The 19,621-nt window shown below is 44.2% G+C and overlaps 1 protein-coding gene across 1 annotated transcript in view; it reads left to right on the top strand.

Annotated features, from left to right (window-relative positions):
- Positions 1-19,621, top strand: part of LOC126188808 (cilia- and flagella-associated protein 299-like) — a 63,627-nt gene that overhangs the window by 41,335 nt on the left and 2,671 nt on the right. The window contains exon 3 of the mRNA XM_049930421.1: positions 5,928-6,125. Coding sequence (XP_049786378.1) covers positions 5,928-6,125 — 198 coding nt within the window. The remainder of the gene's footprint in view (positions 1-5,927; positions 6,126-19,621) is intronic.

Raw genomic sequence — 19,621 nt, 5'->3', positions numbered from 1 at the left:
AACATTCTTCAGCTTACCATTACAGATGGCGGTATACTTATTGAATGCTACCGTAATCTGGAAGCTTCTATTATTTTGAGCGGTATAGTGGTCAAGACACAATATGCACTGTATATAGTCGAAAACTCGACTCCTTCCTATTCATAGCCATTGGAACAGCAACTGCTGCCGTGGGAATGTCTGCAAACGCGAGGGATGATATCTCCGGAGCAGGCTGTAGCGTTCTCGCCGCGTCACAGCTGATTTTCCTCGGTTCTACCTACTCTATGATTCAACGCTTGTAATAAATCTTGTATTCTTTTATCTACTATTAACAAGTAATTTGATACATATCCAGAGATTAGATTATATTAGATCAGATTCAGATTCAGTTTTCGTTCCACAGACCCAAAAAATGATATGATTCTCGTGGATGTAGAAGATGTCAGAAAGTATAACATAAAGACATAAACCATTTGAATATAATACTTACTACCCCGCTCATTTGTCGGGAGATTGTCGAAATAGATGAATACGATGTGGTAAACTTCAACAGCCAATACTTACAGAATTAACGCGCTGCCAGAATGAAACATTGTTATGCATTATTAACAAATTTAACATATACAAAATACCTAATCTTGACTGTTGTGACCAAGTGCTGTCAAAACTGAAATCTAACCGACATTTTTACTCAAACTGGCTTAACAGTCCTTGTTAAGATATTCATCTATGGAGTAGAAGGAGTTGCCTATCAAAAAGTATTTCAAACTCTGTTTAAACCGTGCTTTATCTGAAACCAAGTTTTTGATGGTTGCTGTCAATTTATTGAAAATGTGTGTTCCTGAATATTGAACGCTTTTTTGGACCAAGGTGAGTGATTTTAGGTCTTTATGTAGATTGTTCTTATTCCTAGTTTTGATACTGTCTATTGAGCTAGTGGTTGGAAATACAGATAAATTACTTGCAACAAATTTAGTTAAGGAATGAATATACTGAGAAGCAGTGGTTAGAATACAAAGGTCCTTGAACAATTTTCTACATGATGTTCTTGAATTTACACCACAAATGATTCTCATCACACGCTTTTCCACCCTAAAACCTTTTGCTCGGTTTGATGAATTGCCCCAGAATATGATCCCATATGATATAATAGAATGAAAGTTAGCAAAGTGTGGAAGTTTTATATATTTATGTCTCCTACATCTGATATCATTCTCATTGCAAATACAGACTTTTTTAGGCGCTTAAGCAGTTCTGTGGTATACTCTTGCGAACTGGTGCTGTAATCAGAGGACTAGAAATGGGTACACAATAGTAATTTACGACATGCTGCTCAATGGCCCTTGAATATCCAATGGCACATGGGACCCACTTTCAGCTGCGAGGGTAGGAGAGGCCAGTATTACGTAACTTCTAATTCAAAGCCCCATTCGTAACGTTGTAGTCCTCCGACATATGGAACAGGGGACTACTCGACGCGCCACACTGGTCATGCAGCGAACTACGACGTGTCACAACACGCAGTACACGTATCGTGCAGTCGCAGAATAGCTAGTGGCTTTAAGAACTGCAATATTTCTTGTAGATCTACATCTACATCGATACTCTGGAAATCACACTCAAGTGCCTGGCAGAGAGTTCATCGAACCACCTTCGCAATAATTTTTTGTTATTCCACTCTTGACCAGCGCGCGGAAAAGACGAACACCTACATCTTTCCGTGCCAGCTCTGATTTCCCTTATTTTATTATGATCATCGTTTCCCTTTATTTAGGTCAGCGCCAACGAAATATTTTCGGATTCGGAGGAGAAAGTTTGTGAGTGAAATTTCGTGGCAAGATTCCGCCGCAACGAAAAACGCCTTCGTTTTAATAGTGTCCATACCAAATCCTGTATCATGTCCATGACACGCTCTCCCCTATTTCGAGATAATACAAAACGTGCTGCTCTTCGTTGAACTTTCTCGATGTACCCCATTAATCCTATCTGGTAAGCATCCCAGACCGCGCAGCAGTAAGGAGGACGGACAAGTGTAAAGTAGGTAGTCTCATTATAGTGCGATTAAAAATACTTTGTACTTGACAGTTCGCTGAGCGGCCGTGCAATGTTGCCAGCTGCCTCTGTAAAAAATGTAAGTCGTGTTTTTTTATAATTTGGCAACTGTACATAGTAGAGTGATACGAGGGCTACCTTCTAACACTTTTTTTTAGCTTAGTGAAAATTTTGTGCTGCTGAAATAGAGAAATATTTAACTTTTGACGAAAGTTGGTTTTTCAAGCTACTCAATATTAATCATTCCGTATCTCCTAAACCATGTGTCGTACAACAACAAAATTTTAATGTTGTCTTCAGTGGCATATTTCGATAATGTTTGCAAACTTGCTGAGCAATACAGCCAGTAATAGTGAGGTAATAAATTAAAATCTCACGTCTCACGCGGAACTTTTTCCAAATCAACATAAGAAATATAGTAAGCGACAAACATTTTCCCTTTACATTTTTCGTGGGGGATCAAAGCGAGAAAAAGTTTCGGAAAGGTTTGAATTTATTTTTAGAGCTTGTTGGAAGTGGGTGGGTGCTACAGTTTCGCCAAGACGAGAATAGTATTGTGCGTACCGTTGAAGTACTGGGGTGGGAGAAAGCACCACATATACCGCCGTTAGTTACATTTTCGTCTTGTGCCATGAATTTCGTAACAAATCACAAAACTCAAATCACAAAACTCAAAATACCAAGACAACGAGACCAACACCACCAAAAGGTATTTTTTTTTTTTTTTTTTTTTTTGCAACCTACCATCACTCGACGTGTTCTGTGTCCGACGGTTGGAAAACGCCGCTTATATCTGTGTCGCTAGAACTTTCAGATGACTCCCCGACGGCAATAATTAATTTAAAAAAATGGTTCAAATGGCTCTGACCTCTATGGGACTTAACTTCTAAGGTCATCAGTCCCCTAGAACTTAGAACTACTTAAACCTAACTAACCTAAGGACATCACACACATCCATGCCCGAGGCAGGATTCGAACCTGCGACCGTAGCGGTCGCGAGGTTCCAGACTGTAGCGCCTTTAACCGCTTGGCCACCACGACCGGCTAATAATTAATTCGGAAACACTATCTTCCAATAAGGATTAGTTCTTCCATGCCTCCTGAATGACAGCTTTTGTATGTACTACAACATTACTCCAGTTTTCCACAGTTACTTTAGAAACAGCTTCATGTAAAAGTCTTTCCACTTCTAAAAGCCTGAATGTCCTGTTTTCACGTGCTATGTACCCCTTGATTTGGGCCCATATTAGCTATATAGCATTAAAGTGACAATGATAGGGAGGTAATCTAATTACAGAATGTCCATGTTTGTTGGCAACTTAATCTACGACGTATGTCGGGTGTCGTGGCTTACGTTGAGACACAAGTTCCAATAGTTCCACTCTCTTCATTCCGTCATCGAATTGTATGTTATTTCGCCGTAACCACTGTATAATTTCGTCTTTTCTAGAAGAAAGGAATGTTTGAGTCCAAAAAAAGCAGCAACTTACCACACAAAGACGTACGTGCATTCCCAAAAGATAATGTTATGTATCTGGTAGATCAGTGACGATGTGGTGCAGTATGAACTGCTTCCCCAAGTTTAACCATCACTGGTGACATTTATTGTCAACAACTCAGACATCTTGCATTCGCAGTCCAAGAACAACTAAAAGGAAGACTGCTTGAAATGATGCTACTCCACAATAACGCCCACCTGCATTCTGCTAGAGTTACAAAAAACACTATGCAAGAATTGTGTTGGGAAGTTACTCCACACCCACCATATTCACGTGGTCTTGCGCCGTCAGATTTTCACCTTTCCCTCTCTCTATTGAACAACCTTCAAGGAACTTTATTTCTGGATGAAAAGTTGCTCTGAACAAGTCTCGACGAGTTCTTCGCTTCAAAACCATGTGATTACTACAGTCGGAGAATCGGAAAGTTATCCCAAAATAGGCAGACCAAAGTCTCCGTTATGTGTATGTGTTGTGCTTATTAAGTTTCGGAAAAACGCTACGAACTTATGTACCAACCCAATGTATTCTATTACCAACTGGTGACGTTGTTGCATGGTCGAAATCCCCTGCTTAATTTGTAAAACTTTGTAGCTCTTTGTACATCTTTAGTAATTTAAGAATGCTCAGTTTCTACTAAATTAACTGGTTTATTGCATAGCGATTTTATGGTATTAAAGCGCTGATGACCTGTAGGCTCCTCCTCCTAGTATTTGCTATATCAAACTTGGTTCTAAATTACTAATATTTAATAAAGAAAATTGTGAATTTCGCTTCAGAATACTTGTAGTACTCTTACGCATTGACTGTCAAGCAAGATTCGCTCTTGAGGCTTGCGTACTTCTCCCCACTTGCATGATTGACTACCGCGCCGTATGGTCTACTCCTCACCACTACCTTCGCGAGAACCAGCTTCCTACTCGCTGCCATTGCATTCTACAGCACTGCTTAAGGCAGCGAATTGCTTCAGCTACCTATAGAGATCTAGTAAATGTAAAATTTAGAAAATAAAATTGTTCGCAAAATAGAGGAAACATTTTCTCCATACGGTCTTTCTTATATTCTAGTATTACGATTTTGTAGGGAGGAAGGAGTGGAGTGGTTTGAAATCCCCTTTCGGCCGACAGTATTATCGCGTCTAAACTACTACAACTGCAGGTCATTATAATTTCCTCAACAAAGCTATAACAGGATCCTTTTTTCAGCTGTCTTCAACGCGTTGATGCGCTCCCTTTGATGATGTCGACGTCAACGTCGGTAGGACGCTGGAGTTTCTTATTATTAAGTTGTCTGATTAGTAGGTGCATTAACATGAGCTGTACAGTGTGTCTACGAAGGAGAGGCATATCACTCGCAGCTAGTTAACACAGCACAAGGACCGTGGTCGTAAAACGGTTATAACCGACAACCACCTGAGAGGAGTGGCAAGTCTAGTCGACGACAGCTGGTGTCAGTTACATATGGAGCCAGATACCTCCCGAAAGGGCGTTGCTCAGAGCAGTGCATGCAGCTGCATGTCTTCAATGGCCAAAAGAAACACAGAAATTGGACATTAGGTGACTGTAAGAGTGTAGTGCGTTCGTACGAATGGCGATTTTGATTCTTTTCAAATGATGCAAGTTGTCGAGTGAACCGACGACCCAATGATACGTTTAACCTAAAGTGTGGAGGATGTTTGTCGTATCATGACATGGATCCAGTCGTTCAGGTTACCGTGATCATCTACCAGATTGTATGTTTGGACATTCCTGGTGACCATGTATTGATCTTCCTTCTACACATTGCAATGGATATGCTGTGTTCAGTCCAGTCTTCCAAGATGGCAACAGTTGTGTTTACACGGTCTGCAGACACACAGGAACCCTATCACAGCTCGAGTGTCCCGCTAAATCGTCCTATCTTAATCCTCCAGGTAATGTCTTGTAACAACGAGTGAAACACAGCAGTCAACATCCCCAAATTTGGAAACACTAAGGAATCTAATCATCAATGAGTGGCTCCAGCTGGATATGGCATACCTGAAGCAAATTCTGAACCCTCTTCCTGACTGAATTGAGGCCGTTATCAACGCTAGAAGCTGTGATGCATAGTATTTGCCTGCTTAATTTCAAGTGCAGGGTGCTAATATCGTTTTAGACGTCGATGAAGCATTAAAAGTAAGATAATGGAATATCTGTCGGATTAACTAGGCCGTCATGTTCGCTGTGTGGATGCTCCGTTGGGCACAGCTCGATGTCTGTGGATAGCACTGCAGGCGGTATGGCTCCAGCTCGTTAGACATGCACTTGCAATCCGTCTATTTGCTACACCACTTTGGTCACAGCAACGAGCCTGGTTGGTGTAGTTTCCAGTACAACATACCACAGACGAGCAGGGACCGCCTCCACTGTGCTGCAGACGATCATCTTCATACGGCTGGTGGACCGCGCGGGCCACCAGGTGTCCGGCTACGTGGACTTCGCCCACCGCATCGCCTCAGAGAGCTGGCTGCGCATCTTCAGCGGCGCCAAGAAGCTGTGGCCGCGCTGCACCGACCTGGGCTACTTCAACTGGCACACGCGCGTTACCAAGACCAATTCCTCGCCCAACTTCACGGTACGACTTAGAGGCCAGAAAGTGTGTGGCGGGTGGCAATTGTCACATTTTATTCACTGCAGATCACTTAATCTGCGCCTTTTAGTTTGTGTACCGCTGTTAAATGATGAGATATAATTGGTAAATGTGTCTTAAGTATTCACCAAATGCGCTATTCAACAGAAGCAAGTGGGGTCGAGTTTTGGACCTACTGACAGATCTTCTCCTTTCTTGATCAACGATATCTTCCAGTAATCGCGAGTATTTGTTGCTACGTATTAAACAACCAGCCTCCAAAAAACCTATAAACAGCAGGACTGCTGGCAGGATTTCTGCCATACGTTGCACGACAGTTAAGATGCATGGGTTTCACATTGAACTATCAAGTCCACGATCCATTGAGTTTCGTACTTTGAAAGAGTCTACTTTATCTCTCAAACTGGTACGTGCGAATAGTGTGTCACTATATGCGTTATGACTGGGCCTATAGTTCACACTCACAACAGCAATTTACCGTGCAACAACCTGCTTGGATACTAACGAATCGCAGCTTACGACACATATAACAACTGCAGGAGTGGCGCAGGCAAGAGCTGAGTACCTATTCTGTCAGCTCTGAAGGGCAGAAGGGTGCGGCGCAAAAGACCTACGGAGCGAATACGATTATCCTTATTGTGCTGTAGATGCTACTTTGTGTTAAGATCAAGCGCCAGTTATGTTCTACCAGTCACTTGCGCACACTGCTGGGTGTGTGGGAATGCGCATTAGGTTGTTGAATAATTCCACTCTGCCCAGAGGAAAACAATCCTTCGCTGCAGGTACGTTTGCTCTTCGAAGATGAATTCGGACCCAAATTAGTGGTAAGTTCTTTTTGCAGCAATTAATGTTTGGAAACGAATATAGTAACAGCATCCACTCAATTTCCTGTAGAGGTATATTTTGTTAAAGTTCAGGTGAACCATCCTCATGAACGTTAGCACCTACGGCTGACAGAAAAGACTGCCAAGATCCAATGAAGAGCAGCTGTTTCGTCACGGGGTCGTTTAGTCGGCGCGAGAGCGTTACATAAATGCTTAATAAACACCAGTGGGAGGCCCTACAACTGAGGCGTTTGCCTCACGGAGAGGTTTACTCTTGAAATTTCGAGAGAGCAGTTTTCAGTATGAGTTAGACAACATATTATTTCCCAACATAAACATCACAAAATGACCACGTAAGAAAATTCGAGAAACTAGAGCCAATACAGAGACTTACGGACAATCATTCTTCCCATACGACATTAGAGAGTGGAACAGGGAAGGGAAGCAGCAATTAGTGGTTCCAGAAGTACCAGCTGTCATACATCTTTAGGTGGCTTTCGTAGTACGACGTACATGTAGCTGTAAGCACCTAAGGAGCGACTTTATCGAGGCAGTTAAGGGAGCACTCTACAGAAGCTCCAAACACCGGTCTTTAGCACAGGGAGGTACGCTATATATCATTTGTATTCGGGGAAGAAAAATTTTAATTTCCTGATATGTCGAGGGCATTGGAGAAGAAGTACAAGGCGGAGCACGGTCTCTTTATTCAGGGAAGCGCTCTAGCATGAAACGTCCCCTTTGAACAATTTATACAAAACTGTGCTAATAAACCTCTTACACTATTTGCTTTTCAAACAGCTGAGCAAAACTGAACGTACTCAAACATTCACTAAAGTGACACACAATATTTTTAGCGCAACGCAATCTGACTTTCAATAATCCCTACAAAAGAATGGCCCTGACTAACATTAATCTATACCTTTCACAAACCACTTACCTCACAAAAATCTTCATTACTCGAACTACTGCAATACAGCGAGCGCCACTACTGCCAGCTAAATAAAAGATTCAAACTACGGAAGGCACTAACTACTGATAGGGATAGTTAGCAAATGAAAGATATTAATAGAGAACAAACAATGTATTTACCTTAATAGTCATAATAATATAACAGTTCATGACAAATTACAAAACTCCGCCATCTCTCTCCCCACATCCACCACTGCTGGCGGCTCACCTCCAACTGCGCAACGCTACGCGCTGTTCACATCCAGCTGCCGCTGCCCAACACTACAATGGCAGACAACAATGGAAACTAGCAACTAGCCACAGACTGCACACAGCACGGCCAGTGATTGTCATACCGAGCGCTACGTAACGTTGCCGATAAGAAAACATAAACAGCGTACTTACAAGCATTCTCCTCGAATAATTTGAAAAAACTGCAGAAAACCTTAAAGTGAGTTTAGAACAATTTGCGACATTTGACAGTTCTACGACTGGAGGGAAGAGTTGTTGCCACGTGACGTCAACATCCAGAGCATTTTTAACCGGACTTTCGTGAAGAATTTTTAAGTAATAATCAAACGACGACATCAACCAGGGCACTAAAGAGCCAGGGTGATATATGTTTATCCTGCCACACTTGCTTATCGGTGCTTTTCTTGTTCCTTGATTGTGGGGTCCTTTCGCCCTTTCGTCAATGTGTGACACGTATCAGCCCACGTCGTCTAGCGAAATATTCCTCACGGCATGCAGATACAGGCATATTCTAGTCGCTATCTCCCCTCTTGATGACAAATTTGGGAAACGACAGTTTCGATGAGACGATTTCCTCCCGTTAAATATATTTGTTTCTTTGAAGCCGTAAAGGAAAGTGTCCAACATAAGGTACGCCTCGCTTGGCTAACACTAATACACGTGTGTGCACATTGCATCCTACTGGAATGTGCCCATCTATGTTACTTAACACCAGGTGTAACTTCTCTTCCTGCCAGTGTTTCCAGGAGAGAATGACCTGGTGATGCTTCATCGTTCTAGTTTTCCCTCCTTTCCTTCAGTTTTCGAATTTTAATCATCATAGATCTGTGGCTGTTAACTGCTGTACTGTTCGTTCATCGCTTTTTGAAGGTACGAAAACGGTCGCCAACTATTTCACTCCAATTCAAGGAACTCAGGCATAGAGAACACAAATTCGCGAACTTGTCCACGCGTTGGAAATCTACTACCAACCCCTGATACCTTTGAAGCCAACGACCGAGTTCTCGGAGGGCATCTTTTACAGTGATCATGGTGTTATGATTTATCACACTTCTATTACAAGAACATTAACACAAAAACCCTAGTTCACAGAAACAGATTGTAAATAACTATTTGTGACAATCTTTTTTCAAAATGCTGTTATTGTTGCGTTCTCTATTCTTAGAAAAGAACTGATTTTGATTTTTACTGAGAACAATATTATTTTAAGATCTTTTGCGAAACAGAAGTTCGGCATAGTCACTATAAAATACTTTTGGAAGTGTTGAATATGCACACTGGTATAAAATTACTTTTCAAGTAACTGAGAAAGCTGACGTTGTGCCGTTATTTATCTATAGTGTGCCCGACACTTCCAACACGTGGAATTTACGTTTGGCTTGCAAAAATTCTCTGTATGCAACGTTTGAAGTAATGTGATTTAGCCTCCCGCAAGTGCACATAATCTTCATTGCCTAGCCGTCTCTGGTTGTTGTTTACGTGCAGTAAGTATCGACGATAAACTGGCTAAACAGTCCACGAAATCCTTGTAGGAAGACAGAACGATTTCGTCTTACATGTACTAGGTGAAAATAAAATTGTTGGGTGATTTTTTTGTTTATATTCGACAATCTTGTGGTAGGGTTGATTTGATGCAATCCAAAATTACAACCATCTGCTGCATGGAAATGAATTAAGCGATATTGTAGGGCGTCGTAAGACTGATGTGTTACATGAAGGCGATCGTCATGGGAGCGCAATAATATGTTACGCCGCTCACGTTCTTGATAAACCGAAGCAGTGCCGCGACGTCGAGCAGATTGTTGTTTATCTTCATTAAAGACAAATTTATAATAATTATTTTGTCCTCGCGAAAGAGACTCTAGTGCAGCTTTAAAACCGTGAATTTATGGATTCACTTGATGCAGCATGTCTCGAAGCAGAGCAGTCAGATGGTTTTTAAGCTGTGGGAAGTTTTGATTCCAAATATTTGCCTCTTCTTCTTAATTAGAAACGAAAGACGGCTAAGCACCAGTAAGGTGGTAAATTAGGTTCTGAACCTTAAAGGTAAGGATGAATGCTCCTTCCGTTTTTTGTTTCGCGCCAAATGTCATTTGAAACGCATATTGTACGCAAGAACTTTTCCAAAACTCTTTTGACTATCTCAACCACCCAGTAGAGATTTCAAGATCTCAGGGGGCTCCGAAAAATTTCAATATGCTCCTTTCCACCCAAGCAACGCATTCGCATCGCTTCTTTTTGCCATCTTAGAACCTCACAAAATGTACAATTTAGGACCAGTCATACGATTATCTGTAAATGCAATTTTTTTTATCAACCAAAGGAAGTTCAGCATGCCTCACAATTATTTCTGGATTTTCTTCTGAGTACTTAGACGAAATTGACGTTCTATTTAGCGAGTGTCGATGTCGATCAGCGTCTAGGCGAACTTGGCACTGTTTTTCTGCCTCTGCCTGCCCTATCCCATCTACTGTCTCACTGAGTACTGATTGTGAGTGCCACACGCTGTCTCCAACCTCGAAAACTTTTACCCAAACAGAGTTCTGACTGAGGGCCGATCGTGACTGCCGCACGTAGTCTTGCGCCTCACAGGCTTCCATTGGTAGACAATCTCGTCTAAGTGTGCAGCGTGTTCGCCCAACTGCTTCACGCTCTCTCGAAAGCAGAGAACAAAGCGTAGCGCAACTGCGCGATGATCGTGAGCGCGATTTATTATCTCGCATCTCAGAATCATTTGCACAGTGTGAGACGTGCCTAAATTATGATGGATCTGAGCATCACATGGGAAAAGTGATGAGCAGTATTGGTTTTGGCTGACTTAGCTATACAATGCAAAAACAAAATTGCAAATATCTGAGGGACCTTCAGAGAAAATGTGCCTGACGACTTTTAGGCGAGAGACCCTGTGTATTTTTCCGTCCATCCAAGTTCTTAATCAGTGGCAATTAACAAGGTTAGCAACCACTTCCATTGCTCACACGTTGATTTCTTGTATTGTTTGCAAGTGTGGTTTCGATATGTCGCGTCACTGACACTGCTACTTCTGAACTGTTGTTGCAGGCGTGTGTGCCAGCCTTAGCCAGGACATTGTAACTGGGAATTCAACTGCCTATTCAGCGTGTGATCAGAAATCTTGTAAGATTAACAATATTTTGTTACATTTGATATCTTCACACTTTTGTATTTATGCATCGAAAAGTGGAGAAAGCGATCGGCAACCCGTCAGTCACAGAAGCATCACATGGTTGGATGTGTACAAGGTATTGCGTCGATCACAATAGGGACTACAGACGGTAGGGCAAGAGTCACCAGAGGTCCTCCGTGTCAGGGCCCTATTGCCTCGGCTGTGTCACTTGTGCGGAACCGGATTGGCACAAATTCCTCTGGACCCCAGCTGTACAGGATGGCGCAAGTCCACATGTTGGCACAGTTCAGTCAGGTTGGAGCCCTGACTTCGTTCACTTGCCAGTATGTGCTCTTCCTGGTGTTAAGGTCACGAGTTCCACTCAGCGTTGCTATTCGTAGTTCCTGAGTCGCCATTGATTTGTCTTTTGCCTTCTAAGGCACTGTTGTTATTCGTATGTGTCCCAGTCTCCCTGGAATTTATAGGCGACAGGATTCATGTCTTTTGTCAGTCGGGCCGCGACAAAACATGAACAGGAACAAGGACAGGAATCCACGGCTAGACGAAACTTCGGCCACCCTTTCACGAGGCAATGTGAAGTCTGCTGACGGACATCCATCCTGGCATGCTGCCAATACTGACACCGTCCAATGGTCTAAGGACTGTGCGCAACGTACCTCCCACCACACAAGTCACCAGTAATCACTGACAGTGATACCGATACATGTCTTGTCCACAGCACTGCATGAGCGACTGATCTTCCACCTTATCATCTGACAGTTGTCATGGTTGCCTAGTGATAGACCACTCATCCACTGCCTGTCACGCATTTTAAGCTCCAGACATTGATACAATCGACCACCATGTGGAGGCACCATTGGGTGGTGTTTCTCCTACACCAGCTCGTCGGTCCTTCTAGTCTTCTGGGATCTTCACCCCTGTCGTTCCCCCTGCGCCCGAAAATCTAAATGGTCATCCGCTCGAACCCATGGTCATCCGCTCGAACCCATCGCAGTGGCTGTGATTCGGATATGGATGCTTCCCTACAAAGGAGAAACCGCATGAGCCGGCCGAAGTGGCCGCGCGGTTCTGGCGCTGCAGTCTGGAACCGCGAGACCGCTACGGTCGCAGGTTCGAATCCTGTCTCGGGCATGGATGTGTGTGATGTCCTTAGGTTAGTTAGGTTTAACTAGTTCTAAGTTCTAGGGGACTAATGACCTCAGCAGTTGAGTCCCATAGTGCTCAGAGCCATTTTTTGAGAAACCGCATGTGTTGGTGCCATGGACCAGGCAATGCGTCCCCCTCCCGACCCCACTGCTCAGAATCCACCGCCACCACCACCAAAGAAGGAGAAGATCCCTCCTATCATGATTTACAATCCCACGAGTTATATTAAACTGAACACTGAACTGCAGCCCTTTTACGCGCCAATTGCTGGCAGTTTATCAGAAAGACCATGTGAAATACCTGCTTGACCCAAATGATAACTACCCATAGTACTCAACTTCGTGAAGTCGAAGGCAATGAATTACTACACTCATCAGGCTTCTGGTGACAGAACAACAAAAATCCCCACATCAGGTCAGTAATTTGTAATACAGGTCAGAAGGTACGTTAGTCACAGGATAGGCCCACAAAGGTCGTCGCGCTGGTTGAAGGGGTCAGTGAGATTTTGTTATAATGGCAAATCACCCACTTCACAACCTCCAGCCCTCTCAGGTTGTAGTTGTCTGTATTTTAATGCTAATGGTATTAAACAGGTGAAAACTGAATTGAACACCTCCCTCTCCGACCATCATGGGGAAATTTTACTTGTATTGGGAACATATCTCAAATTGGTGGACAATTTTCGTCTATGCAGCATGGTTTGCTGTCGCACAGACCGGCTCCATCACCAAGCTAGGGGCATGGCAGTGGTCCTCCATAAGGCACTCTCCCACAGTCACGAGGCTCTCCAACCACTGGAACATATAGAGGCCATGTTGGCAACTGTCTGTACCCACCTTGGAGCTATCACACTTGTTGTGCAAACTTGAGCCCAACCTGCCTCTTCTTGAAGCTTCACTCTGCACGTTTTCAGCCGGCTGCTGTGGCCGAGCAGTTCTAAGCGCTTCAGTCCAGAACCGCGCTACTGCTACAGTCGCAGGTTCGAATCCTGCCTCGGGAACGGATGTGTGTGATATCCTTAGGTTAGTTAGGTTTAAGTAGTTCTAAGGGACTGATGTCCTCAGATGGTAGGGCCATTTGAGCCATTTTTTGAGCTCGCTTTCCAGACTCATCAGTGGGGCATACCTCAATACCATACATCCAGCTTGCCATTCTCGCATCGCTAATCCCAAGGGCAGACTCCTCCTTGAACAGGAGGATACTCTGGCTCTGTCAGTCTATGGCCTTGTATTTGCCCATTTTCAAGAATATTGTGGTGCAGTTTTCGTTGGAAACACTCCATGAACTGGGATTTGATCATGACCTGGTGTTCCTGCACCTTACTGATGTAGCTCTGTCTTCGGACATCTGTTCTACCTTGAACATCACCGATTGTGGCAAAGTTGTCAGGGTCCTCAGCAATACAACTGGGGAAAACCTCAGGCTGACAATGCTTGTGAATCTGGTTAGTGCTGTTGATTATCTAACGAAGGAAAACCAGAAGGCAATTAAGGCCTCTGCTTCCATTGCACCTATGGCTCTAACGCCACTGGACGCCTAGCCTCCTCCATTGAATGAACTAAAATACAGACGAACCACTATGCAAGCAGAGGAAACAGTTTTGTGACCCTCGGGTTGAGCATTGCGTGAGGCATCTCCAGGGTGAGTTCTGCCACCACCTCTTCGATAGGAAAACAGAACAATGGGAGATCAAGATTTTCGCCTTTCTCCTCCAATATAAGTCGGAATGGCCTGTTGTCTGAGATCTGAGGCGTGTACTGATAACCAACCATCCCATCTGCACAGTGGGTGGTTTCACTTATGATGCCCTCCGTGTTGTGGAAACTCTGGCCAATGTATTTGAGGCCCAGAATCAACTGCTCGTCCAGGAGCTTACACTTGGTGAACTCCAGTATGAACACGATATTCTAGCGGCCATTACCACTTTCAGACATCGACCACATCTTACTGCCCCTCACATTATGTTCCCAGCAAAAGTCCAAAGGATCCTCCAGTGGAAACATTGGTAGTCAGCTCTCGGTTTGGACAGAATCTTAAATGAACACCGCCGGCTGCAGTGGCCGTGCGGTTCTAGGCGCTACAGTCTGGAACCGAGCGACCACTACGGTCGCAGGTTCGAATCCTGCCTCAGACATGGATGTGTGTGATGTCCTTACGTTAGTTAGGTTTAATTAGTTCTAGGTTCTAGGTGAATGATGACCTCAGAAGTTAAGTCGCATAGTGCTCAGAGCCATTTGAACCAATTTTTTTAAAATGAATACCTCTGTCGGCTCCTGCACAAGTCACTACTTTCATTCATCAACATTATGAACTGCTGTGGCACAACTGGCCTTTTCCCCCCACAGTGGAAGCAGCAAAAAGTCATTGCCATTCCCAAGCCCTCAAAGGATCCTACAGTGCCTACCAACAACAGACCCACTAGCCTTCTGAATATTGTGGCGAATGTCCTCCACTCTTTGATCCTGAACCGAATTCCCTAGCCTCTGGCAGCGGCTGGGACGATCCGTCTAGAACAGTGCTGTTTCACATCCCGCTTGTCAGGTGAACTAAAGCCCTTAGGATCGCAGAACACATCAGCAAGGGCATTAGCTCCAAGATGTCGTCGCCAGCGATTTTCCTGGACCTACAGAATGCTTACTACAGGATTTAGGAAGACAATCTCGTGTGCAAACTGCTGACACAGACGACCATCTTGGACATTTATCAAGAACATGGATGCTTTTCTCCTTGATGGGATCTTCTTGTTTACTGAGCAAGGGGAACACTCGAGCATACATCACGTGTTGATGGGTATTACTCAAGACTCTGTTGTAACTCCCATACTCTTTAATATTTATGTTCATGATTTTCCAGTCATCCCTCACTGCCACCTGATGCAATACGCCAACGATACGGCGCTCTATACCACCTACCACAACACTGACCAGCTCACTGCTCATTTCCAGAGGGAGGTGGACGCAACAGCCACCTGGCGTCTTTAAGACAAGATTGCCCTCAATGCTGCCAAAAATGCAGCTGTCTGCTCCACCAAACGGGGCCCTATCCTACACCAAAACATCACTACTGCAGGCATCCTGGTCCCATGGTCACCTGATACCAAATATCTAGTTGTGCAGATGGATAAAAACTGCTCTTCCATCGATATGCAGAATACGTCACCCAAAAGGGGCAGAAGCTGATAAATGTATTCTTCCCTTCCTGCTACAGCAGGGAACTGACCATAGGCACCAAGCTCCAGATGTACCACACGGCTGTCCAGTCTTTCCCCATGGCTCTTGTGCTTTGGCCATGATTAGTGGCTTCTGGATGCAGACCCTCCAGTGCCTGCAGAATAAGGTGCTTTGGTGGAGCCTGCATGCCCCTCCACTCGCGAGGACTGTTACTTTACACGAGGAAACCAACATGATCCCTCTAAAGACGTCCATTCAGAGAAGGGGAGGCGCCTCTACGACGAAGTCGACGCCCTGCACAGTCAGTGGATTGCAACACATTGGCACCACGACTCACTGGCATTGGGAACACCACCCTGTTCCTCTGACCATCCTCGAGGACTCAGATTGGATCATGGCTAACAATAGCTCCGTCGCCCCAGTATGGTAACTAGTAGTATGTGTTTTAATATGGCCACTCATTCTGTGCAGTCCTTGGTGCGACCCTCACTCTAACTACCTTTGCAGTTGTGTCACCCTTATCAGCAACTCTGAACTTACACCATCAGAGGGTGGCGTGGGACTTCAAGTCTCCCACCACCACACCTTCCACGTGCAGTATAATGATATTGTGATACCGTGATTGTAAGGTAGAAAAACATTACTCCGCCACCAAAACAATTAGCCATCCACACAAGAGGAAAATCCACAAAGTGAGGCAAAGCATCACCGAAAACACAACATCCCGTGCAATAGCGTACCAAACGGTTATCCTGCGCCACAGTCAAGCCAAGGACGGGCTTGTTATTTTCAGTGAACAGCGGACGTGTTACAGTTTGCTTCACTGGAGCTCTAGGCCAATTGATGCATCGGCTCTTAGCAGGGATTATCAGTGGCATTGTCTTCACGTCCCACTACGTTTATTCGCTGTGTGTTCCAGGCGTTTGCCTGTTAGTGTCCGAGAAGTATTTTTGCTGAGAAGGGTTTTCCTTTGTCATTAAATATCTCTACTGTTGTCGTAATAAACCGTTGTTCTCGTTTACCTGGGTCTTAACAATACTTATCAAGTATCTCCCCGTGGGAGATATAGCTCAAGTATTTCCAAAATATTTAAAGAACAGATATAAGGAGATCAAACATAGGCGAATATACACTACTGGCCATTTAAATTATTACACCAAGAAGAAATCCAGATGATAAACAGGTATTCATTGGACAAATATATTATATTAGAACTGACATGTGATTACGTTTTCACGCAATTTGGGTGCATAGATCCTGAGAAATCAGTACCCAGAACAACGACCTCTGGTCGTAATACCGGCCTTCATACGCCTGGGCATTGAGTCAAACAGAGCTTTAATGGCGTGTACAGTTACAGCTGCCCATGTAGCTTCAACACGATACTACAGTTCATGAAGAGTAGTGACTGGCGTATTGTGACGAGCCAGTTGCTCGGCCACCATTGACCAGACGTTATCAGTTGGTGAGAGATCTGGAGAATGTGCTGGTGAGGGCAGCAGTCGAACATTTTCTGTATCCAGAAAGGCCCGTACAGGACCTGCAACATGCGATCGTGCATTATCCTGCTGAAATGTAGGGTTTCGCAGCGATCCAATGAAGGGTAGAGCCAAGGGTCGTAACACATCTGAAATGTAACGTCCGCTGTTCAAAGTGCCGTCAGTGCGAACAAGAGGTGACCGGGACGTGTAACCAATGGCACCCCATACCATCACGCCGGGTGATACGCCAGTATGGCGATGACGAATACACGCTTCCAATGTGCGTTCACCGCGATGTCGCCAAACACATATGCGACCATCATGATGCTGTAAACAGAACCTGGATTCATCCGAAAAAATGAGGTTTTGCCATTCGTGCACACAGGTTCGTCGTTGAGTACACCATCGCAGGCGCTCCTGTCTGTGATGCAGCGTCAAGGGTAACAGCAGCTATGGTCTCCGAGCTGATAATCCATACTGCTGCAAACGTCGTCGAACTCTTCGTGCAGATGGTTGTTGTCTTGCAAACGTCCCCATCTGTTGGCTCAGGGATCGAGACGTGGCTGCACGATCCGTTACAGCCATGCGGATAAGATGCCTGTCATCTCGACTGCTAGTGATACGAGGTCGTTGGGATCCAGCACGGCGTTCCGTATTACCCTCCTGAACCCACCGATTCCATATTCTGCTAACGGTAATTGGATCTCGACCAACGCGAACAGCAACGTCGCGATACGATAAACCACAATCGCGATAGGCTACAATCCGACCTCTATCAAAGTCGGAAACGTGATGGTACGCATTTCTCCTCCTTACACGAGGTATCACAACGACGTTTCACCAGGCAACGCCGGTCAACTGCTGTTTGTGTATGAGAAATCGGTTGTAAACTTTCCTCATGTCAACACGTTGTAGGTGTCGGCACCGGCGCCAACCTTGTGTGATTGCTCTGAAAACCTGATCATTTGCATATGACAGCATCTTCTTCCTGCCGGTTAAATTTCGCGTCTGTAGCACGTCATCTTCGTGGTGTAGCAATTTTAATTGCCAGTAGTGTAGTAACTGTAAGTGCGTACATGTGTGTTGCAATGTTATTTCTATCCCAGCTAAAAATGCTAACTCGTCTACACTCGAGAACTCTACACTTCACAACGAGCACTGAAATCACAAATTGCCATTGATACTCACTAACACGTGCTACTGTTTACTGACAGGGAAGCAACAGGTTGCATTACAGTATATCTGCCGAGCCTTTACTGGCGTGAGAGGAGAAGCTAACTTGATTGGGATTACTTGGACAAAGGTATAATATCCCCTCTGCAGGATAGAAGTGTCTAAAGTCATAAGTTTTTTTAACTGCAGTATAAATGAACTCCGAATAGTACATCGGTATGCATGCGACAGCTTGCGTGACTGATGTGTCGCAAAAGGCCAGTCATAAAAAGGGATTTTCCGGTGCTCATACTTCGGGTGCTACTGGTGGTGAAAAGGTAGGGTCATGTGCTCTGGATAGGCCTTGGCCTACGGGCCATCTGTACACCCACAGACGGAACGTCTTAGTGTCACTATCCTACAGTAAAGGGTCCTCCTGCTAAGGCCAATGGAGCAAATCGTTTAGTTATCTTAGTATTTGATATGGTCTACGGTGGGCTTGATGAGAGTTACGGAGGCACCAATATTTGGTGGGCAGTTGCTCGGTTTCTTTAATTGCATTTTTGCCGTCACCAGCGGATCAAAACCCAGCCGAGTATTCTAGGACGGCTATAAACAGCAAATGGCTGAAATTTTTACAGTAGAATCCTAAGATCTTGATCTCGAACAACCTGGAAAATTTTGATGATTTCTTTATCCGTTTCCAAAATATAGAGGTTCAAAGTTATCCTACTTCTACACGTAAAATACGGTATGAGGCTAAATCCAAATAATAAATGGCCACAGCAAATCGCTCAAATTTTAACGATTCATTCTCTAGGCATTTATCTAGAACAAACAGCTCTCCCTTTTGAAAAACCTTTATCCGTTGTTGGGAAACACTCCCAAAACTTATTGTTTGGGTACCAAAACCCAGCCGTGGATCCTAGATGGCTATGCACAGCAAATCGCTATAATTTTGGCGATGTATTTCTAAGATCCCGATCTCGAACAATTTTGAAAATTTTGTTGATATCTTTATCCGTTTCCGAGACACAGAGGTTGAAAGCTACTCTACTTGTACACGTAAAATACGCATTAAAATCCGGTGTGAGGCTAAAATGTAGTTTACAAAGTGACGTTGCAAGGAGAAATATGCTGTAAAATGTTCCCGTTATCATCTGGGAACCCTATGTTGTAGTACTGAAGCACATGGAGTTTTTTTCACGTAAAATTCGGGCTGCCGTGTAAAATTGGTTTTGCGTTATTTTAATTTCACATAAATAAATTATCTAAATTTTAATGACTGATAAATTTATTTTCTTATGAGTTGTATGCTCTGCTACAGCAGGGAAAAAGAGGGGAACCAGCAGAATAGTGCTCC

This window comes from Schistocerca cancellata, chromosome 5 (assembly GCF_023864275.1).
Source record: "Schistocerca cancellata isolate TAMUIC-IGC-003103 chromosome 5, iqSchCanc2.1, whole genome shotgun sequence".
In the NCBI taxonomy this organism is placed as follows: Eukaryota; Metazoa; Arthropoda; class Insecta; order Orthoptera; family Acrididae; genus Schistocerca; species Schistocerca cancellata.
Note: the sequence above shows the minus strand (reverse complement) of the source record. Positions and strands in the feature narration are given on the sequence as shown.